The sequence below is a fragment of the Portunus trituberculatus genome, chromosome 3 (genome assembly GCF_017591435.1).
Source record: "Portunus trituberculatus isolate SZX2019 chromosome 3, ASM1759143v1, whole genome shotgun sequence".
Lineage (NCBI taxonomy): Eukaryota > Metazoa > Arthropoda > Malacostraca > Decapoda > Portunidae > Portunus > Portunus trituberculatus.
Genome location: NC_059257.1, coordinates 6,792,068 through 6,816,515, shown reverse-complemented (window position 1 = coordinate 6,816,515; position 24,448 = coordinate 6,792,068). Strand labels below are relative to the sequence as shown.

Sequence of the window (24,448 nt, the reverse complement as noted above, 5' to 3'; positions counted from 1 at the left end):
CCTGTGTTCTTCTTACCCTGTGGTGTTCCCCATGTGTGGTATCTTTTCAAACGAAACCTGTGGTTTTTTTTCTTACCCTGTGATGCTCTAAATGTTTCTAATCTTTTTAAACGTACCTCCCCTTGTGTGTGTTTTTTTACCCTGTGGTGCTATCCATGTTTGTTATCTTTTAAACGTACTCTTCCCCCTGTGTGTTCTTACCCTGTGGTGCTCCCCATATCTGTTATCTTTTTAAACGTATCAAAAACTTTTTTAGTCACACTGGTTTGTAAGGGTAGTTTGATAGTTCTTTTTTGACAAATTTACATGATTTTTACTTTATGTACATCAAAAATATTCTTACGAACGAAGCTCATTTTATTTGTACGTTATCAATAGCAAAAGCACTCTTATAAACAAGTTTCCTCGTTTCTGTTGACGATAAAAAACAGAAGTGACATAACCTATGTTTTTAAAATCTCCTTTTTTAGTCTGTTTTTTTATTCTGTTGACAGATTATTGTGATTTTTTTTCTTTATATATAGTGAAAATACCTTGACGAACAAAGCTCCTCATATTTGTAGATTTTGTAAATAGTAACCACATAAGCTATATTTTTTAGAAAGACCTTTGTTTTATTCACTCGGGTGTTTATGGGTAAAATAATGCTTCTCTTGATAAACTAACATGATTTTTACGTTATCAGTAGCAGAAACACTCTTACCAACCAAGATTCTTATTTGTGTTGACTGGAAAAATAGTGGCAACATAACCTATGATTTTAACTGTGTAGAAATCTTGTCCCCTTATTTATTTATTTTTTTATTTATACCATATGGTTTTTCACGGGAATTTATGGGCTAAAGGGAGTACTTTTTTGGGGTACCTCCTATCTCAAAGCCCACCCGCTAGGATACCGTTGCCCCGAGTGAGGAAGCCCAACCTACACTCGGACCGTGGACAGGATTCGAACCCGTGCGCTTGGAGACCCCTCGGACCCCAAAGCGTGCATGGTTCCACTGTACCACTGTCTCTAAAACCGTGAAAACACCTTAAAATTCGTGTAAATTTAAGTAAAGCGTCTTGAAATAATGGTGAAGTGCAGAAGTGTTTGGTAATACAAGCGTAAACCCCCTGTGTTTCTACTCACCCTGTGGTGTCACCCTGGTGTATCTATCTCTTCCCCTGTGTTATTATTGCACTAATAAACACCTGTACCTTATTCTCTTAACCCTGTGATGTTCCTGTTTGATTTTGTACCCCTAAACTCCTTTGTCTTTCCTCCTTCCCCTGTGATGATCCCCCTGTGTCATTTTGTATTGATAAACGCCTGTACTTTTTTCTCTTAACCCTGTGATGTTCCCCTGTGTGATTCTGTATCCCTAAACCTTGTGTCTTTCCTCCTTACCCTGTGATGTTCCTCCTGTGTGATTTTGTATACATTAAAATAAACCCCTGTATCTTTTCTTCTTACCCTGTGATGCCCCCGTGTGTGATTTTGTACTAATAAACCCTGTGATATTCCCCTGTGGGATTTTGTACCCCTGAACTGCTGTGTCTTTCCTCCTTACCCTGTGATGTCTCCCATGGCGCCTCAGTGCTCCCATGTTCCTATTTTCTGATATTCCACCGCCTGTTTATTGCCTCGTTATATCTTCACCTGTCCTCTTATATCTCCGTGTGTTTGTGTCCGTCTGTCCCTTCCCGCTTCCCGTGTCTCCTGTCCCTAATACATCTCGTTTTCTTTTTAGTATTGCAGTCACCATGAGTCTCCCTTGTCTGTTAGTGTGTTCGTGTGTGTGTGTACTGGTTTGTATTTGTCTGTCTGTCTAATCTGTGTCTCTGTTTCTAGTTCGGTCTTTATCTCTCTGTCTCTCTTCTGTTTTTCTGTTTATCGTTTTCACATTCTCGTTTTTTTTTTTTTTTTCTCTGTTTAATGTGTTTTCTTTGTCTATTTTTTAGCTATCTGTGTATATATCTGTTTTTCTCTGTCTCTCTACCAGTTTCCCTGTCTTTGTTTTCCGTCTATCTGTGTAATCTGCCTCTGCCTGTCTATTTCTGGTTGTCTGTCTCTATCCATCTGTTTATCTGTCTCTTTATGCATATATTTTTCTGTATATCCTCCATATCCTTATTTTTTTTTTTTCCATATGTCGCAGTGTTCTCATCTGTCTGTCTGCCTCTGTCTATTTTTAGTCTGTCTGCCTCTACCTATCTGTTTATCCCAGTCTCTTTACTTATATTTCTTTGTCTATCTCCCCCACATTCTTATTTTCTGTCCATATGTCACTGTGTTCTCATCTCTCTGTCTGTTTCTCTGTCTATTTTGGGTCTGTCTGTCACTACTCATCTGTTTACTTCTGTCTATCTCTGCCTGTCTGTCTACCTCCCCCCACACCTTTATTTTCTGTCTGTGTGGCCCAGTGTACCGACCTGTCCTGTCCCGTCTCACGAGTGTCAGTAACCAGGGCGGGAGTCACGTATCAGGGTGTCTTATTGTCTCATTTCAAGGACTTGTATCATCTCGTATCGTCCTCAGGCGCACGTTGGCGGACATTAAGAGTTTTATGTGAGAGCGTCTCGTGCTGTTGTGAATGCCAGGTATAAGTGGTGAGCTGGTCAGAAATTGAGTGGCATGTTCTCTCCTGTGTGTGTGTGTGTGTGTGTGTGTGTGTGTGTGTGTGTGTGTGTGTGTGTGTGTGTGTGTGTGTGTGTGTGTGTGTGTGTGTGTGTGTGTGTGTGTGTGTGTTTATATTGACGTTAAGTTCTGAAGTTTGTCTAGTTTTATCATATATTTTTCATTTTTAGGTAGCATTTGTAACCGAAGTTATGTATATAATTGGACCCTTTATTAATGTGTTTATGCATCTTATGTATTCCATCAGGTTTGTGGTCAATTAAATATATACCTGTCTATCTGTGTGTGTGTGTGTGTGTGTGTGTGTGTGTGTGTGTGTGTGTGTGTGTGTGTGTGTGTGTGTGTGTCTGTGTGTGTGTGTGTGTAGAACCAGTGAATTATGGAGTGATGTTTGCTGAATGACAAGTGAAATATGAATGAGGAATATAGAGAATCAAGTTTTTTTTTTTTTCTTTCGTGGATATTTAGGGTGACGACTTTAGAATTGGAAAGGAGCGGTGGCAGGAAGTGTATTTCAGTGATGGTGTGAGTTGTTTGCTGAATGATGAATGAAAAATTAATGAGGAATGTAAAGAATCTAAGTTTTCTTTTAGCTTTAGTATGACAAGGCTTGAGAATTGGAAAGAAGCTAAACACAGTAGCAGGAAGTTTAGTTTAGTGATGAAGGGTTGTGATGTTTACTGAATGACGAATGAAAAATGAATGACAAATGCAAAAAAAAAAAAAAATATCAATGAGGTTGTTTCTTAGACCTTTAGAATAACAAGACTTAAGAACTGGAAAAGACCTAAACACAGTAACAGCATGTAAAGTAAAGTCACGTTTGCTGAACTACGAATGAAAAATGAATAAGAAATGTAAAAAAAAAGATCAATGACTAGAGTTTCTGTATAAAAGGACCTGAGAATTGGAAAGGAGCTAAAGACAGTGGCGGGAAGTGTAGCATGGCGATCTTGAATATGTCAGAGGACTTTGGAGTGGTAGAAGAAAGTAAACCCGTGAGAAAAGAAGTAGCAGGTTTAATTTCAGTAGATTAAGTGACGTGAGAGTAGAAGATCGTGTGGCAGATTTTGAAGCATATCTGAGGACTTGAGAATGAAGACTGAATGAGGAGGAGAAAGAGAAGGAGTAGTAGTAGTAGTAGTAGTAGTAGTAGTAGTAGTACCAGGAATAACAGCAAAAAAAAAAAAGGAGAAAATTAAAAGGAAAGGGAGAAAATAGGAAATGATTTCGGAATTAGAATATTTCACTCAAAAATAAGGAAAGATGGGAAGATGAATAACGAGGAAAAGAGAGGAATAAAAAAGGAAAGGAAATGAAGAAGAGGAGGAGGAGGAGGGGTATAAGGGAAAGGCATTAAGAAGATAGAAGGGAAATGATTTTAGTATTAGAACATTTAGACAAAAAGAAATGCAGAAAAGAAAAAATAGAAAGAAATACGAGGAAAACAGGGGAAGTGAAAGGAACTGGAACGAAAACTAAAGCAAGGATGGGAATAAAAAGACAGAGAGAGAAAGAAAAGGAAAGAAATATGCAGAGGGAGAAGACAAAATGGAACTGAAGTGAAATGATTAAAAAAGAAATGGTAATAAAAAGAGGAAATGCGAATAGACGAGAAAGAAGAGAGAGAGAGAGAGAGAGAGAGAGAGAGAGAGAGAGAGAGAGAGACAGACAGACAGACAGACAGACAGATAAACAGACAAACAGATACACACACACACACACACACACACACACACACACACACACACACACACACACACACACACACACACACACACACACACACAGTAAGAGAGAGAGAGAGAGAGAGAGAGAGGAATTACTGATAGGAACAAAGGTGACAAACTCAATTTATCAAACTAATACGACTTCACCAAACAGAATTTCACCTCTCGGAATTAGACAAAGGATAATCAAGTGATGAAATATAGATAAACAGGAAGAGAGGGGAAGAAACACAGGTGGGGAATGCACCAACACAATACTAACTGATTATTACAAAACTCAATTAACTACTTTACAAACTGAGACGCAACGCAACACAACACTTGAAACACTGAAAACATTTGAAACACAACACAACACTTGAAACACTGTAAATACTGGAAACACAACACTTGAAACACTTAAAACACAAAGCTTGAAATACTTGAAACACAACACAACACTTGAAACACTTAAAACACAAAGCTTGAAATACTTGAAACACAACACAACACAACACTTGAAACACTTAAAACACAAAGCTTGAAATACTTGAAACACAACACAACACTTGAAACACTTAAAACACAAAGCTTGAAATACTTGAAACACAACACAACACAACACTTGAAACACTTAAAACACAAAGCTTGAAATACTTGAAACACAACACAACACAACACTTGAAACACTTAAAACACAAAGCTTGAAATACTTGAAACACAACACAACACAACACTTGAAACACAACACTTGCAACACTTTATTATGCCTTAGTGTTGATACAGCTTGATATATTGTTTTGTTAGGCAGCACATTTTAACCTATAAAAATAACTAGGCAAAAAAGAGTTAATTCATGCACAAAATACTCAAAGACCACCACCACCACCACCACCACCACCAACACAACACAACACACAGCAGGGCGCCCAACACTTCCCTACATCCCCTTCCTGTGACTTTCCTGGCATTAGTTTTATCATATTAAGCGTCTCTGTCACCAAACATCATGCAGTGTTGTACTAAACATGTTATCAGCCTCTACATAATAGCAGTAGTAGTAGTAGTAGTAGTAGTAGTAGTAGTAGTAGTAGTAGTAGTAGTAGTAGTAGGACGCTAATCATCCACCTTTACAGAGTAGTAGTAGTAGAAGTAGTAGTAGTAATAATAATAGCAGTAGCAGTTGTAGTAGTAGTAGTAGCAGTAGCAGTAGTAGTAGTAGTAGTAGTAGTAGTAGCAGAAGATACAAAACCCACACTCGTATAACAGAAAACAACAACAATAACAATAAGCAACAAACAACACTAATAAAGAACACAAAACACACACAAAACCCGAACAACAACAACAACAACAACAACAACAACAACAACAACAACCACAACAACATTGCAATCTCGTCACAAACTTTAAAACTACCAACACACACACACACACACACACACACACACACACACACACACACACACACACACACAGGGAGTAATGCAGGGCTAGGTTGGAAAGGAAGGAAAATGAGGAAAGAGGAGCAAATAGAGCGGATTTGATAGTACTAGTGGTCCCCCTCGTGAAGGATAACAAGGATCAGAGAGAGAGAGAGAGAGAGAGAGAGAGAGAGAGAGAGAGAGAGAGAGAGAGTGAGAGTGAGAGTCAGTGAAAAGAAAATCAAAGGAGAAAACCCGTAATGGAATCAGCCAATAAAGAAAATGGAAAGAGAGAGAAGAAAAGGAGGAAGAGCAGGAGGAGACAGAAAGAGAAAGAGAGAGAAAAAAAAGGAACGAAAAAGCTGGTAAAAAGAATAAAACCAGAGAGAGAGAGAGAGAGAGAGAGAGAGAGAGAGACTATGTGTGTGCTACAGACTAAAACATTAAAGCGAATAAGGAATGAGAGCTTGGATTAATGTACTACCAGAGAGAGAGAGAGAGAGAGAGAGAGAGAGAGAGAGAGAGAGAGAGAGATACACCGCCCTAGATTTCAAGAGTAAAGTGAATATATGATGTTAATTTGAAGTTGTGTTGCTCCACCGTTTGTCATTTTCCCTCAGACTGAAGTTTTCAATATCACAAAACTCAAAGATTAGATAATATACAGAGAGAGAGAGAGAGAGAGAGAGAGAGAGAGAGAGAGAGAGAGTGAGAGTGTGTTAGTCCTTTCTTTTATTCCTTCACAGTTCAGAATATCCAGCAGAAGAGAAGAGAAATTGGATAATGAAAACTGAGGGTGAATGATGAAAGGAAAGGTGAATAGTGAAACGTGAAGGTGAATTAATGAAGACAGGTGAAAGGGAATGATGGTGAAAGCTGTCCCTCTTACACACTCACAAAAAAAATGATAAAGACAAAAGGATGATGAATTAAAACAGCTAGATTTACGTTAATATAGTTGATGGCCCACCTAGACTGTTTGTTATGAAGAAATGAAAAGGTATAGACACACAAATACGTACGTGAATAAATAGCTAACGAGAAACTAATAAATATGTCACCACAGAATTTACACTTAATATAGTTGATGACTTGCCTAGACTGTTTGTTATGAAGGAATAAAATAAGTATGGACTATAGACAGACAAATATGAAGGTGAATGAAAAGTTAGCAAGCGAGAACCTAGTAAAAATATGTTACTACACAAAATATACACTTAATTTTGTTGATTACTTAGCTAAATTGCTTGTTCATATAGTTGATCACTTGCCTAGAATGTATGTTATGAAGGAATGGATAGATATAGACACGTAAGTGAATAAACAGTTAGCGAGAACCTAGAAAATATACAACTACACATGATATACACTTAATTCTTTACTTAGCTAGAGTTTTGTTAATTGATTACTCGCCTAGATTGTTTGTTATGAAGAAATGAATAGGTACAGAGAGACAAATACATAAATAGATAGATGAATAATTGGTTTGGTGGCGAGAAGACAAAATAAACACTTAAATGATTACCTAGCTGGAGTGTTTGTTAATATAGTTGAGTATTCGCCAAGATGGTTTGTTGTGAAGAAGTGAAAGGGTAGAGACAGACAAATAAGTAGATAAATAAACAGTTAGCTAGCGAGAAACTGGTAAATATATCAAAACACATCAAAAAACTTAATTGATTACTTGGCTAGATGGTTTTACACGAGGAACTAAATGGGTACAGACACAAATGCATAAATAAATAAATGAATAAATACTCGTAGTTTAGCTAACGAAAAACTGGTAAATATATCCAAACACACACAAAAACAACCTTAATTAATTACTTGGCTAGATTGTTTGTCATGAGGAACTAGATAGGTACAGACAGACAAATGCTTGAATAAATAGATGAATAAATAGTAAGCTAGCGAGAACCTGATAAATATGTTCATGCACAAAATATACCCTTAATTAATTACTTGGCTAGATGGTTTGTCATGAGGAACTAAATGGGTACAGACAGACAAATGAATAGATGAATAAATAGTTTAGCTAACGAGAATCTGGCAAAAAAATGTCCCTACACAAAATATATACTTAAATTAGTAGAATACATAGCTAGATTGTTTGTAATGGAAATATAAATAGGTACAGACAGACAAATGAATAAATGAATAGATGAATAAATAGTTTAGCTAACGAGAATCTGGTAAAAATGAGCCTACACAAAATACATGAAATAAATACGAAGTTTATGAGTGATATAAACACAACATGCTAAACATTCATAAGGTAATGATTGCAGTAACGGCGACCTACTAAAATGTATTAATTCACGGCGCATTTGTGATTTATTGAGAGAGAAACATGTGTAGTGAATGAAATAAATTGTTTGACCTAACCTAACCTAACCTAACCTAACGGCGACCTACTAAAATGTATTAATTCACGGCGCATTTATGATTTATTGAGAGAGAAACGTGTGTAGTGAATGAAATGAATTAAAATGACTACGATGAATTGAGCATATGACACTGAGCGAATGGATAGATGAGGTGATTTTAAAGTGTTTCGTTCTGATTTCCATATCGTTTCATCATGAATTATTACTCGTAGTATGTAACACGTCTCACGCTGTCACGGCTGTTAAAAGCGTGTTCATTTTACTGCTTTAACATTTTATTATGATTTTTTTATTGGTGAATCGAGAAACGTGGTGATAATGTATGCAGCGGTGTGTGTGTGTGTGTGTGTGTGTTTGTGTGTGTGTGCGTGTGTGTGTGTGTGTGTGTGTGTGTGTGTGTGTGTGTGAGAGAGAGAGAGAGAGAGAGAGAGAGAGAGAGAGAGAGAGCTTATGAATTTACGACTTTTTAACGTTACATATGAGTTTGTATTATTGAAATATTGAAATGTGATGTGAGTTTGGCTTTAGTTGACAAGTGAGTGAGTGGGGGAGTGAATGAAGGTAAGAATTAAGTTAGCAAGATAGTATGTGTAGTTAGAGTGAGTTAGTCTAAGATATTCGTTATAGAAATTAAGTTAGCAAGATTGTGTGTCTAATTAGAATGAGTTAGTCTAAGATATTTGTCATAAGAATTAACCCCTTCAGTACTGGGACGCATTTCTACATTGAGTTTTGGGTGTGATTGGGCCATTTTATTGACATTAGGAAGAGTTTATGGAGGTCAGAAGATAAATGGCCACAGTCTTCACTATTTTAATCCCAACATAAGTGTCTGAAGCTGTATAAGATCACCAAATAATAAGTAGAGTGAATATGGAAACGTGTCCTGGTACTGAAGTGGTTAAGTTAGCAAGATTGTAAGTATGTTTAGAGTGTGAGTTAGTCTAAGATATTCGTTATAGAAATTAAGTTAGCAAGATTGTAAGTATGTTTAGAGTATGTTAGTCTAAGATATTTATTAGCTAGTCTCTCCATAAACATCGTGAGTACCATGACGCGTTTCCACACTGGTCATTAACATACCAGCTTTTTAATGGGTCAGTATCGAGTTACAGTATAAAAAAAAATGAAAACACAAGAGAAATTTGCAACCGGATTTAGTTATGTTAGTCAGTTATTCAGTATACCAGAGAGAGAGAGAGAGAGAGAGAGAGAGAGAGAGAGAGAGAGAGATAGTTCATTACCAAACCAGTATTTAATTAGCCAGTGTTAGTTACAATAGAAAACACGATTAAAACTAAAATTTCACTTTAGTTTGAGTTAAGTTCAGTTTACCATTGAGACAGCACTCAAATTATAAACAAACCAGAATTTTAATAACCCAGTGTTAAGTTACAACACAAAAAATAAAAAAACAAATTTACCACAAGTTTTAATTAATCATGTTTAGTATACCAGTCAAACAATACACGATACACAAACCAGCATTTTAGTGACCCAGTGTCGCGTTACAATACAAAACACCATAAAAACACACGAGGAATTTGCAGGGGGGGGCCTTGACACAAATAGCCGGCGCGTTATTGGTGAGAAATACTATCCCCTCCGTCACTATATTGCTCATACGGCGCGTCAATTCATCAGCCATCATTGCAATTCCATTAGTGGCGGCAGTGGCGCGGTGGTCACTGCCTGTATCTCTTAATCATGTGACCCTTGGTTCGAACCCCGCCCTGTAACTGCCCTGTGAATTATATACCACTTGTTGCCCCCGCCAGATTGAGAGAGAGAGAGAGAGAGTGTGTGTGGGGGGGGTTGATTTATTATTAATTCTCCTCATCCCTTCCTTCTATCTATACATTTAGAGAGAGAGAGAGAGAGAGAGAGAGAATAGTCGCATAGAAAAGACAGTAACAGGAGAAATTAAAAACTATCAAAAAATGGATGAAAAGAGAGCATGGAAAACGAGAAAAAGTGGAAGAGTGAATGAAAAAAAATAAAGAATAAAGTAATCTAATTCAGAGAACGAGAGAGAGAGAGAGAGAGAGAGAGAGAGAGACTGTAACCTTACACTCCTAACATACACAGAAAATTTTGAATACTCCTACACACACACACACACACACACACACACACACACACACACACACACACACACACACACACACACACACACACACACACACACACACACACACACACACACTTTGTACTCTGGCAGGCTTGAGTGTGGCTTAAGCTCCTATTCTCAAAAACTACTTTGCGTCACCTCCACTATTCCAGAAGGCTTTATCTAAATTTATACGATTTTTTAAGGGTGTTTTTAAGGTTCTAGAGGCAGAGTGACAAGATATCTACATTATTAACTGGAGAAACACTCTTGAAAACCCCGCTAATCATCCCTGTGGCCTTGGAAAGTTGTCGTGGCGAGAGAGCAGAGCGTTTTCAAGCACGTTTTTATGGTTCTAGAGGCAGAATGACAAGATTTTTACATAACTAACTGAAAAAACACTATTGAAAACCCCGCTAATCATCCCTGTGGCCTTGGAAAAAAGTTATGGTGAGAGAGTAGAGCGTTTCTGAATACGGGGACTTAATGTGAAGGTAGTGTAGTGGTGGAGGCTGGCTGGTGTTCTGAGTGGTGTGTATTGCATGAATGTGGGAGAGAGCGCCGAGACCGAAGCTGTATGATGGATGACTGGCTGGCTGGTGGTGGTGGTGGTGGTGGTAGTGGTGGTGTGATATTTTTGTGTTTCATGTTGTGGTGTGTTTTGTGTGTGTTGGTGTGTGTTTGTGATTGTTTGTCTGTGTTTGTTTGTTGTTTTGTGAGTTTTTCGTGTTTTTTTTTTTTTTTTTTTTTATCCCCGTCACCATCATCATCATCATCATCATCATCATCATCATCATTATCATCATCATTAGATCTTAATTTTTACTCTATACTTCATCACTTACAAATTCACTCACCTCTCCTTTCTTCTTACCTTTTTATCTTCTCTCTCTTCTCCTCCTCTCCTCTCCTCTCCTCTCCTTACCTTTCCTCTTCTCTTCTCTTCTCTCTCTCCTCTCTTCATCTCTCATCTTCTCATTTCATCTCTTCACTCACCTCTCTCCTATCTTACCTCTCTCCCTCTCTTCTCCTCACACCTTTATTCCTCTCCTTTCCCTCTCCTCACCCCCTTCTCACCTCATCTCATATCTCCCCTCTCTCTCTCTCTCTCTCTTTCCCTCTCCTCTCATCACCGCACTTTCCCTCATCACCCCATCACCCCATCCTTCCCCCACACCAAGTTTTATATATCATTCCTGCGCCTCACAATATTTTTCCCACACGAATCTCCTGGAATATCTCTGAGCATATAAAGGTTTCCCCGAGTCCTCCCTAACCTGGTATATATTTAAGATTATTTTTACCCCCATAACGAAGCCGGGAACACGTACGCGGGACACTAATGATAAAAAAAGATAGAAAAAAAAATATATTACTCCGAGAAATGTTACAAGAAAGATGTAAATTCAGTTTTCGTCTTTATTTTCCAGTTTTGTATTTTTTTTTCTTTCCTTTTACGTGGTTAGTGTGTTTGTGTGTGTTTGTGTGTTTGTGTGTGTGGTGGACAGCGTTTGTAAGGACTGCAGGAGGAGGAAGAAAAGGGAAGACGCAGGAGGAGGAAGAGGAGGAGGAGGAGGAGGAGGAGGATGGGTATGAAAAGCAGAAAGAGGAGGAGAAGGAGAAGGAAAAGTAAAGGATGGAAAAAGAAAAGAAAAAAATCAGGTTGAACTTTAAAAGAAGTGAGAAAAAGAAGGAGAAAAAGTTAAAAGGACAGAAAAAAATAAGTGAAGGAGAAAATAAGGAGAGAGATAAGCAAGATGAAGAGAGGAAAGACTATCTCCATCCCAGCTACCTCCTCCTCCTCCTCCTCCTCCTCCTCCTCCTCCTCCTTTTTTTCTTCTTCGTCTTCTTTTTGTTGTTGTTGTTTTTGTTGTTATTGTTGTTGTTGTTGTTTTCTTCTTCTTCTTCTTCTTCTTCTTCTTCTTCTTCTTCTTCTTCTTCTTCTTCTTCTTCTTCTTCTTCTTCTTCTTCTTCTTCTTCTTCTTCTTCTTCTTCTTCTTCTTCTTCTTCTTCTTCTTCTTCTTCTTCTTCTTCTTCTTCTCCTCCTCCTCCTCCTCCTCCTCCTCCTCCTCCTCCTCCTCCTCCTCCTCCTCCTCCTCCTCCTCCTCCTCCTCCTCCTCCTCCTCCTCCATATCTTCACCTTCACAATATTTTCCTTTCTTTTACGCCATATATTTGTAAGGTAAGGTAGAAAGTTTCCACCATTATGACTGTGTGTGTGTGTGTGTGTGTGTGTGTGTGTGTGTGTGTGTGTGTGTGTGTGTGTGTGTGTGTGTGTGTGTGTGTGTGTGTGTGTGGGTCGTTGTCTCTAATTGTATTCATTCTCTCTAAAATAAAAATAGTTCCTTGCATATGTTGTGTTGTTGTTGTTCTTTATTTAGTTTATTTTGTGTTGTGAGAATAATATATTTTTTGTTTTAATTTTCTCCCTTAAATTGCTTTCTATTAAATTCTCTCTCTCTCTCTCTCTCTCTCTCTCTCTCTCTCTCTCTCTCTCTCTCTCTCTCTCTCTCTCTCTCTCTCTCTCTCTCTCTCTCTCTCTCTCTCTCTCTCTCTCTCATCACTTAGGAGTTTTAAAGTTTTTTTTTTCTCCTTGCATATATTTCTCCTTTCTCTTTTTCTTTTTTCTTTTTTTCTTTTTCTTTCTGTCCAGTGAAAATTCTGTGTTTATTCTATTTATTTTTCTTATTTGGTTTATTATCCTTAGATTTTAGTGAGTCTTATATATTTATTCTCTTATTTCTAGTTACGTGTAAGAACGAACCGGATCTGACATCGAAATCCGGATTCCCTACAGAGAGGCAAAAGATTCATCACCACCACCACCACCACCACCCACCACCACCACCACCACCTCCAGGTAAAGAATTTTTTTTTATAATTTCTTGTAGCTTTTCATGTATTTTTTCCCTTTTTTCTATTTTTTCCTGTTTTATTTTCCTGTTTCTTTACCTTTTTTTTTTGTTTCTTTGTTTCTATCTTTTTTTTTATTCTTTCCTTTTTACTGTCTTCTTCGTCTTCTTGCTTTTTGTTTTTCCTTTTTCCTGTTTTTTCTTCTTTTCCTCCTCCTCCTCCTCCTCCTCCTCCTCCTCCTCCTCCTCCTCCTCCTCTCCCTTCATCTCACTCCTTATAACTTAATTCTTATCCATTATCTTCTTTATCTCTTTATTTCTTCTTCCTCCTCCTCCTCTTCTCCCTCTTCCTTCACTTCATTCTTGTTCTCTTTTTATCTTCATTATCCTCTTCATATCTCCTTTTTATCTCCATCCCCTCAGTTTTATCCTTTCCATCACTCCTCCTTCTTCCTTCCTTCCTTCCTTCCTTCCTCCTCTTCTCCTCCTCCTCCCTGACTTATCATCATCTCGTACTTATCCTTCTCTTTCTTTCTGAACTACTCTCCTTCATCCAGCTCACCTTTATCCTCCTCCTCCTCCTCCTCCTCCTCCTCCTCCTCCAGTGCAGTATCCTTATATTCTTTCCACGTTTAATCCTCTTCAGGGAGTCTCCATTGTGCTATTTCGTGTATAAACATTTGTAATCGTATTGCTTAAGTGGCCCCCTGTGATACCTCGTTTTCTGTTCATTCCATCACCAGTATTTGCTTCTCTTGCTGCGAGATTACTGCGAACTGTCTTACGGGCTTGTGTTTGTGTATCCCCTTGTCTTTTTAATGTGTGCCAATGGGTGTTTGTAATGGAGGAGTGGGTAGAAATGGATTTAGGGAGGTGGATGTATGTGTGTGTGTGTTCTTTTTTTATGGTTTGGTGGATAGATGGATAAATGGATGTATGTTCCTGTGTTTTAATGGTAATGGATGTTTGTAATGGATGAGTGGATGGAAGTTGACACAGATTAGTGGATAGATGGGTTTGTGTATGTTCTTGTTTTATGGTTTGTTGGATAGATGGATGCATGTTCTTGTATGCATGTTCTTGTCCTTGATAATCTGTTAATGGATGTTTTCAATGGAAGGATGGGTAGAAATGGATACAGATATGTGGATAAATGTATATTCTTTTTATGGTGAGTTGGATAGATGGATAAATGGATGCATGTTCTTGTCTTTTAATGGTAATGGGTGTTTGTAATGGATGAGTGGGTAGAAATGGATATAGGTAGGTGGGTATGTGTGTGTTTTGTTTATGGTGTGTTGGATAGATGGATAGATGGATAATAAGTATGTTCTACTGTTTTTATAGTTTATTAATGGATGTTTTTAATGGACGGCTGGATGGAAATGGATACAGATAAGTGGATAGATGGATATGTGTCTCCTTATTTTTCTTGATGCGTGCTTTTAAATGAATGAGTGAACAGATGGATAGAAATGGATACAGATAGGTGGATAGAATGGTATATGCGTGGATTTCTTGATATTTGGATAGGCAAACTCACATCACGCTCACTTCACCAGCTAAAATAAACAAATTGATAAAAACATGAACTAAAAAGACTCAAATAATGAAAGGAGAAGAAACACATGACTCTCAAAATATTAAGTGTCGTGTTGGATTCGAACTGGGAAGATTTATAATGAAAGAAGGAAACCAACCATTTACACTGCCACCTTCAGGAATTCAGCTTTATTTCTGAGGGAGAGAGAGAGAGAGAGAGAGAGAGAGAGAGAGAGAGAGAGAGAATGTGTATGTTTAGATTTTGTAGTTTTCTTCATCACATACACACATACACACAGACACACACACACATCTCTGTATCTTATGTTCTCAAGTGGTAGTAGTGGTGAAGGTCATGATAGTTGTGGCCTTGAACGTTAGATAATACAGATAAGGTGATTGGTATAGAATTTCACGCAGACACAGAGCGATAAGGTATGAAGGAGGAATGTAGATTAATGTTTTTTTTTTTTTTTTTTTACCTCCAGTCTGATAAAGTGATAATTGTAAGAATGTGAATAATTAGCAGATTTTTTTTTTTTTTTTGCGTACTTTACTCGTGTTTCTATTCTTAAACTCCGGAAATTTGCCTTTAGTTAATTTGTTTAGTTAAGAAAATTACTACTACTACTACTACTACTGCTACTGCTACTGCTACTGCTACTACTGCTACTGCTACTGCTACTACTACTACTACTACTACTATCAACCTCGAGAAACCACCACCACCACCACATCCTTTCCAGTTTGGCGAGGTGACAGTGAAGTATGAATGCCCACGGTTCGAGAGAGAGAGAGAGAGAGAGAGAGAGAGAGAGAGAGAGAGAGAGAGAGAGAGAGAGAGGGGGTATATTAGTCCTTTCACTAGGGATATGCGGCATCGACAAAAATACCGGTATTGCCAATAGTGGTTTTCAGAAAAAAAAAAGCGTTAAGACTCATACCGGTACAAGCCATGACACCTGTTTCCTGGTATATCCTAAAGAATACATTGTGATTGTATTTCCTAGTTTGTTTTCGTATGCATGATGTATTAGTTCAAAAATAATGAAATATGTCTTGCAAATTTCAGTCAATCCCTATAAACAGTAAATCCACTATTGAGAACCCGGCTTATCAATTCTGCGACCTTTTAAAATTTGAAAATAAACGTTAAGAACATTGTCAAATCAACAACATATAAACAGTATAAACAAGGAATTGAGAACCCGGCTTATCAATTCTGCGACCTTTTAAAATAGTCATAGTGAAAATAAAGAGTTTTAAGAATATATGTGGCAAATTAACAACATTTCTACAATATAAACAAGGAATTGAGAACCTGGCTAATCAAATCTACCACCTTTTAAAATAGTCATAGTGAAAGATGGAAGAGCTTTAAGAGTATATGTGGCAGATTAACAACATTTCTACAATATAAACAGTAAATTCACTATTGAGAATTCGGCTTATCAATTCCGCGAGCTTTGAAAATTGTCATAGTGAAAGGTGAGAGTTTTAACCCCTTCGGTACCATGGCGCGTTTCCATATTCATTCTGGTTACTATTTGATGACTATACAGCTTCACAAACTTATGTGGGGATTGAAATAGTGACGACTTTGATCCTTAACTATCTGACCTCCATAGGCTCTTCCTAATGTCAATAGAATCAATGGAATCGTGCCTAAAACTCGTGGTATAAAAGCGTCCCAGTATTGAAGAACTTAAGAGCATGTGTGACAAATTAACAACATTCCCACGGCATAAACAAGGAAAGCCACGATTGAGAACACTGCTAATGAAATCTACCACCTTTTAAAATAGTGATAGTGAAAGATAAAGAGTTTTCAGAGCATATGTGGCAAATTAACAACATTTCTACAGTATATACAAGTAAACCCACTATTGAGGACACGGCTAATCATCTCTGTGGCCTTTGAAAACAGAGTTGAAAGAGCAAAGGGATTCAGAACACAAACCTTTACTCTGGTTCACCTCACCTTACTTTGCTCCGCCTCGCTGTTCCTCTCTTTGCCTCTCTTTGCCTCCCATCCGCTTTAACGCCGCGCTCTCCACCCACCCGTCCCTTTCCGCTGCTCCTTCACCGCCACGATTGATTTGTTGCTTTATTTGCCCCAAAGACACGTGCTGGCTCCCCTCACCACCTGCCCCGGCTCGTATTGCCTGCCATATCCTTCTCTTTCCGCCGTATCGTCTGGTTTATACGCCATGTCTTGCTTCCTCCTCGCTGTTTGAAGGTGTTCTTGCTTCTCGTTTTCTGTTGGTGTTTATGTGTTCCGTTTTTTTTATTTTTTTTTTTTTTTCTGAGGATTGGTTCTTCTAAAGTTAGGTTTCTTTTTTTTTCATAGATGGTACAGAATTTTTGGTAAATAGTCATTATAAAAGGAACACGACCTTAGAAATAGCAGTAACTCCCACAAAACTATTAGATTACTAAAATCATCAAAATCTCTTAAGTAAACACCAATAACTTAGAATTCTAGTTGAATAATCACAGGAAAAATAGGAAAACTACCTTAGAAATAGCAATAACTCCCACTAGCCCTGTCAAATGGCTAAGATCATCAAAATCTCTTGAATAAACACCAATAAGTTAATATATTTTTTTTTCTTTTACGGTAAGGCCTATAGCCCCTGTAGGCACACTTGAAGAGCATTTAGAAGCACTGTTCAACTTCCGCCCGTTAGTAGCGCAGGAAATTTATTTATAGTGGTACCCATATTAGGGCCCATATCACCACCCAAGCTCATCTTGAGTGTAACCACCTAGAACCTGGGTATCATGGTGACATGTAGGTAACTTTAAACCACTCGACAAATGGCAAAATGTTTTAAGGCTGTACGTGGTGGGATTCGAACCTACGCGTGGACGTCTGCCCGATTCCACACTCACCACCTTATCCACTGCGCCACCGCCTCCCTAGAAATAACAGTGACTCCCACCAAACCCCGTCAACTAATAATGGATGATAGTGTAAGAACAAAGACTAATAATGGATAATAGTAAAAAATCAAAGACTAATAATGGATAACAGTATAAGAATAAAAACAATGGATAACAGTAAAAGAACAAAGACTAATAATGGATAATAGTAAAAAAATAAAGACTAATAGTGGATAACAGTGGAACCATGCGTGCTTTGGGGTCCGAGGGGTCTCCAAGCGCACTGGTTCGAATCCTGTCCACGGTCCGAGTGTAGGTTGGGCTTCCTCACTCGGGGCAATGGTTTCCTAGCGGGTGGGCTTTGAGATAGGAGGTACCGCAAAAATATATCTCCTTTAGCCCAGAAATTCCCGTGTAAAGTGACGTGGATAAGGAAAAGCTGTGAACGTAAAGGATAATATTACGAAACAGAGGACAAAGAATTATGAGAAGGATAAGTTTGTTTGAAGGATTAGTGCAATAATACAAACTTCTGAATAAAACAACGTCAAACTCTGAATAGGAACGTTGATATTACGAACATGGAACGAAATATGAAAGAAAAATAAGTTTGTAGTATTAGCACCGGTATTACGAAGTCTTTGAAGGATATAACGAAACAAGAGGCAATGTTAAGAATAGAGACTGATAATACGAATTGGAAAACGAAATATTATAAGAAAGATAAGTTTATTTTTAGTATTAACTCCAGAATTACGAACTTTTAAGGATATAACGAAACAAAAGCAAGACTGAGAACAGAAACATTGATAATATACTCTTGAGAAGGAAATAATATGATAGTTTGTTTCATCTATTAACTCCAAAATTACGGACTTTTAAGGATATAACGAAACAAAGGCAAGATTAACAACAGAAACATTGACAAGCAAATAATATAAGTTTTTTCATGTGTTAATCCCCTCAGTATCATGACGCGTTTCCATATTCATTCTGCGTACTCTTTGGTGATTTTCTACAGCTTCAGAAACTCATGTTGAGGATTAGAAGAGTGAAGACTGTGTCCATTAATCTTCTGACCTCCATAGACCCTTCCTAATGTCAATAAAATGGTCTAATGGTACACAAATTTCAAGGTAAAAATGTGTCCCAGTATTGAAGGGGTTAACTCCAGAATTACGAACTCTTTGAAGGATATAATGAAACAAAGGCAAGATTTTAAGAACAGAAACAGTGATAATATTCTCTTGAGAAGGAAATGATATGAAATTGATAAATTTGTTTCGTTAACTAACTCCAAAATTACGGACTTTTAAGGATATAACGAAGCGAAGGCAAGATTGTGAATAGAATTACTGTTAATACGAATTAGAAACGAAATAATATAAGAAAGAGAAGTTTGTTTGTTTCATCTAAATTGTTTCATTCATTAACATCCAAAATACGAACTTATAGCGATATAACGAAACGAATATGAAATAGTGAATAGAAACACGATAACACGGATTTCAGAGCGATATAAGATAAGAAAGATTAGTTTGTTTCATCTATGAACTTCCTAAATACGAACTCTTTAAAGGATATAACGAAACTAATACGATATAGTGAATAGAAACACTGATATTACGAATTTCAGAACGATATAAGATAAAATAAATCAGTTTGTTTCATCTATTAACTCCCAAAATACGAACTTTTTAACGATATAACGAAAGGAAAACGAGATTGTGAATAGAAACACTGATATCACGGATTTTAGAACGATATAAGATAAGTTTGTTTCATCTAGTTTATTTCATCTATTTACTCCCAAAATACGAACTTTTTAAGGATATAACGAAACGAAAACGTGATTTTGAATATAAACACTGATATTACGAATTTCAGAACGATATAAGATAAAATAAATCAGTTTGTTTCATCTATTGACACCAAAATTACGGACGTTTTAGGGAAATGATGAAAGACAAGACTTTTTTTTTTTTCCTATTCCTTATCTTCCTTTCCTTCTTCCACCTCGTTACCTCTCACTCCTCCTCTTCCATCCTCCGTCTTCTTTTTACCCCTTGTCATTATAATTTCTTTCCTTTTTCTTATTCATCCGTATTATCTCTTCCCTTTTCCTCTATTCTTATCTTCGTTACTAGTATTTTTCTTTTACTTCTTCTTCTCTCCTTCCATTTCTTTCCATTCTCTTCTTCCTGCTCCTTATTTTTCCCCTTTTTCCACGCCATTACTTCTATTACTTTCTCCTCCTCGTCCATCTTCATTCCTTTACTGGTTGTTTTTCCTCCTACGTTACTTCTTCCTCCTTCTTTCTCTTTTCCTTCTTCTTCTTTCTATTCTTGTCTTCCTTCTCCTTCATTCTCTCCTATCCTATTTGTTCCCCTCTCCTTTTCTTGTCTCACTATATTATTTTCTCTTCCTTCTTTCTCTTTTCTTTGTTCTTTTTCTTTCTATTCATGTCTTCCTTCTTCTTCATTCTCTCTTTTTTTCCTATCCTATTTTCTATCCTTCCCTTTTCTTGTTTCACTTTTCTCTTTATCCTCTCCATTGTTCTCTTCCCATCCTTTTTTATTTTCCTTGTTTTATTTTTTTTTCTTTAATTCTATCTCGTCTTTTACATTCTTCCATTATTTTTTTCTATTCTATCTCTTCCTTTTTTTTTTTTTCTCCAATTTACCTCTTTCTATCTCCTCTTTAGTACTCGTATTTCTCATTTCTCCCTTTTACAACCCTCCCTCCTTGTTAATTCATTGTTTTATTTCTTCACTAGCTTTATCTTTCTCTTCAAGTCCGTTTTAGACCTTGTACCTGACCAGTTTGTCTTTTTTATTTATTTTCTTCATTTATTTTCTTCTAAACATCTCTCTCCGCTCTTTCTCTTCAAATCCTATTTAGACCTTATACTTTGCCAGTTAGTCTTTCTTATCCTCTTTTCTTTATTTTTCTAAACATTTCTCCTGTCCTTCTTTTCCCTTTTTTTTTCTCTCTTGTTTCCTTTATTTTCTTCTAAGCATCTCTCCAATCCTTCTCGTCGCTTCCTTTTTAGATCTTATATTTCACTGTTGAGTCTTTTTTATTCTTATCTCTTTCCTTTCTTTATTTCCTTCTAAACATTTCTCCGTTCTTTCTTCACGTCCTTATTAGATCTTATGTTTTACTCTTTAGTCTTTTTTTTTTATCTCTTTCCTTTCTTTATTTCCTCCTAAACATCTCCTCTCCGCTCCCTTTGCAGTCATAATCTTTCATTACGCGCTCTTGCTAACTCAGAAACTCGTAACTTTTTGGCTTCTCTTTACCACTCCCGACCCGCCAGTCTGTTGCTTCCATTGTTACTGTAGTGTTTGTCAGCCTCCGTCACCACTTACAGGGCAGCATAGGAGGTTTTAGCCCCTTCAGTACTGGGACGCATTTTTTACCTTGATTTTATTGACATTAGAAAGGGTCTATTGCTGTCAGAGGATTAATGGTCTGAGTCTTCACTGTTTTAATCCCCACATAAGTTTCTGAAGCTGTTTAGTCACCAAATAGTAAGCAGAATTGATAAGAAACGTGTCCTGGTACTGAAGAGTTTAAGATATCTACCTCTTTTTTTTCTCTCTCTCTTTTTGAGGCTAAATCTCTGGTCTTCAGGGGGACAAACAGCTTAGTGGGCCATTTAATTCTTTTTTTCTATTATTTTTCTTGGTCTCTTTTTTATATCGTGTTTTGTCTTCATTTGTCTTCTTCTTACGTGTGGTTGTATGGTAATGCTTTAGTTATTGTTAGAAATTGTGCTTGTTAATTGGTTCTTTTTTATTTTTCTTGTTTTTTTCTGTTTTTTTATCGTGTTTTGTCTTCATTTGTCTTCTTACGTGTGGTTAAATGGTTTTGCTTTGGTTATTGTTTGTTTTATCCTTTCATTATATTTTCTTCACTGTCTTCAAGTAATTCTTAAGATCGTATGTTTTTTTCAGTTAGTCATTTTTCTTCTTCTCACTATCTTTATCATATCTTCTCTCTCAATACTTCTGGTTGATTGTTTTTTTTTTCTATTATTCCTTCACTGTTATTCTTTCACTGTCATTATCTTCACTGCCTTCAACTATTTTTAAGATCGTACCAAGCTTGTCATCTTTCTTCTTTTCCTCACTATCTTTATCATATTTCTCTCAGTATGTGTGGTTAATTGCGTTTTTTATTCTTTCACTATCATTATTTCACTTTCCTTATCTTCAGTGTCTTCAGATCCTTTAAAAATCTCATGTTTTCCCAGTTAACCATTTTTCTTTCTCACTATCTTTATCATATTTCTCTCAGTATGTGTGGTTAATTGCTTTTGTTCCTTCATTGTCATTATTCCACTTACTATCTTCATTGTCCTTATCGTATCTGTCTTCAGCTATTTTCAAGATTGTACCCAGCTTGTCATTTTTCTTCTTACTATCTTTATTATGTCTTGTCTCTCAGTATGTGTGGCTAATTCTTTTCATTCATTTTCCTTCCTTCACTGTCATTACTTCACTGTCTTCAAGTCCTCTCAAGATCTTTTGTTTCACCAGCTGGTCAGATTTCCCTTTCATTTTCTCTCTCCTTTATTTTCTTCTAAGCGTCCTTTTCTTTCCCTCAAAATCATAATATTTACCTGAAAACCAAACAAAACAAGAGTATAAAGAACCATTTGACAAGGCACGGGACAGCTCCACCACCACCACCACCACCACGACCACTAGCACGACCTCCAGTTGCCCTTTACTTAGTTTACCACACCACAGCTCACCTTCACCTCTCCTTCACTTAGTACAACACCACACACACGACAACACCCGTCTATCTCCACCCACCGCACCGTCCACCACCACCACCACCACCACCACCACCACTGCCACCAATCCGTCACTGCCACCAGCTTGCCTCCACATAACTCAGCCTCCTCCACTGAAACTATTCCTAGACTGGATTCCACTTAAAGCTCCTCCATTTTTCCTCTCTCTCTCTCTCTCTCTCTCTCTCTCTCTCTCTCTCTCTCTCGAATTTTTTTTCAAGTTTTTTTTCAATTTTTCATGTTTTTTTTCAATTTTTGGCAGTTTTTTTAGGTGGTTTCTATTTTGTTTGGGTTTCAAGAAGTGTGTTTTAGTTATCAGGGTTGTTTTGTTTTGATTTTCCCGTTGTTTTGTTGGTTAGAGTTCAAGTTTTAGATTTAAGGATAATTTTGAAGGTTTTTCTTTATATTTCTTAGCGTTTTTGAAGTTGGCTATAATGTTTGAGGGATTTTTATTTTTTTTATTTTTTTTTTTTTTATTTTTTTTTTTTTTTAGCCTTTTAGTTTATTTTAAGAGATGTGTTTTTGTCTTTTAGTTTAAGAGTTCTGATGTTTAAGGTTTGCGTTTATTCCTTTAGTTTATCTTAAGGTTACATTTATAAGTTTAAGTATGTGTCATTTTAACCCCTTCAGTACCATGACGTGCTTCCAATATTCATTTTGTTTACTATTTGGTGATTTTATACACCTCAGAAACTCATGTGAGGGGTGAAAATAGTAAAGACTGTGGCCATTAATCTTCTGACCTCCATAGACCGTTCCTAATGTCAATAAAATGGTCTAATGGTACACAAATCTCAAGGTAAAAATGTGTCCCAGTACTGAAGGAGTTAAAGGATTTGATTTTGATGTCTTCAGAATTCGTAAAGATAAATTTGAAACACTGGGAATATTTTTACAGTATTTTTAGAACTCCATCACAAACTTTAAAGCTACGGACCTACAACTCCCTCTGTTTTGTTTTTTTTAACCACCAGTAATTCTTAAAGGTTTCGAAAATAGATTTGAGGTAGAAACGGACTTTTTTCTCCTAGTATTTTCCTTGTCCACGCTACTACGAGCCTCACTGCGTTTTGCTCTCAGGGGAATGAATTTTTAAAAGTATAAGTCAACAGTCAGCATTCCGTTTTTTGTTCCCAGCCGGCTGACGGTGCATCATTTATAAGCGTCAGGAATGCGTGTTTTGTTTGTATCCCTTCGTATTCCACTGCCACCAACGGCCACGGGGCCTGAAACGACGGTCGTTCACTGAAACACTCATGCCACGCACCTCCACTACATAAGAAATACATTAGATGAAACTACTCGGGTTTCTAAGGATGTTTTTACAATTCTAGGACAGATTAATATGATTTGTTGCATTATTAACCCATTCGATACTGAGACGCATTTTTTACCTTGATTTTGGGGTGATTTGACGACTTTATGTACATTAGGAAGGGTCTACAGTAGAGATCACAAGATTAATGGCCACAGTCTTAAGTATTTTAATCCCCACATAAGTTTCTGAAGCTATATAAAATTAATTGCCAAATAGTAAGCAGTATGAATGTGAAAACACGCCGTGGTACTCAAGGGGTTAAGGATGATTTTACGGTTCTAGGGACAAATTAAGGTGATTTTTGCATTATTAATACGAGAAACTCTTGGAAATTCGACTTCATCTGTTTGGCCCTTGAAAAATAGTCGTGATGAGAGAGGAAAGCGTTTTTAAGAATGTTTTACGGGTCTAGCGAGAGATTAACAAGGTTTCTACAGTATTAGCAACAGTCTTGAAAACCGGGTTCGTCATCTCTGTGGCCTCTGAAAATGCTGTAGCCATGGTGAGAGGAAAGTGTTTTTTAATGTTGTTTTTACGGTTTTACGAAGAGATAAACTTGATTTTTGTATTAGTGATACGAGAAACGCGTGAATACCTGACTATTCATCTCTTTAGTCTTTGATAATAATTATAATCTTAGTGAGAGAGCAAAGCGATGATTTTCTGGTTCTAGTCTCAGAATAACTTGATTTCTGCATCGTTAATACGAGAAACGCTTTTGAAAATATGGCTAATCATCTCTGCGACCTTTGAAAATAGTCGTGATGAGAAGTCAAAGCGATATTAAGGATGATTT

General features: G+C 37.0%; 1 protein-coding gene across 1 annotated transcript in view; it reads left to right on the top strand.

Annotated features, from left to right (window-relative positions):
* Positions 1-24,448, top strand: part of LOC123509310 (uncharacterized protein DDB_G0271670-like) — a gene marked incomplete at both ends in the record, with an annotated part of 82,736 nt that overhangs the window by 20,322 nt on the left and 37,966 nt on the right. The window contains 2 exons of the mRNA XM_045263539.1: positions 5,379-5,438; positions 12,141-12,272. Of these exons, the coding sequence (XP_045119474.1) occupies positions 5,379-5,438; positions 12,141-12,272 (192 nt within the window). The remainder of the gene's footprint in view (positions 1-5,378; positions 5,439-12,140; positions 12,273-24,448) is intronic.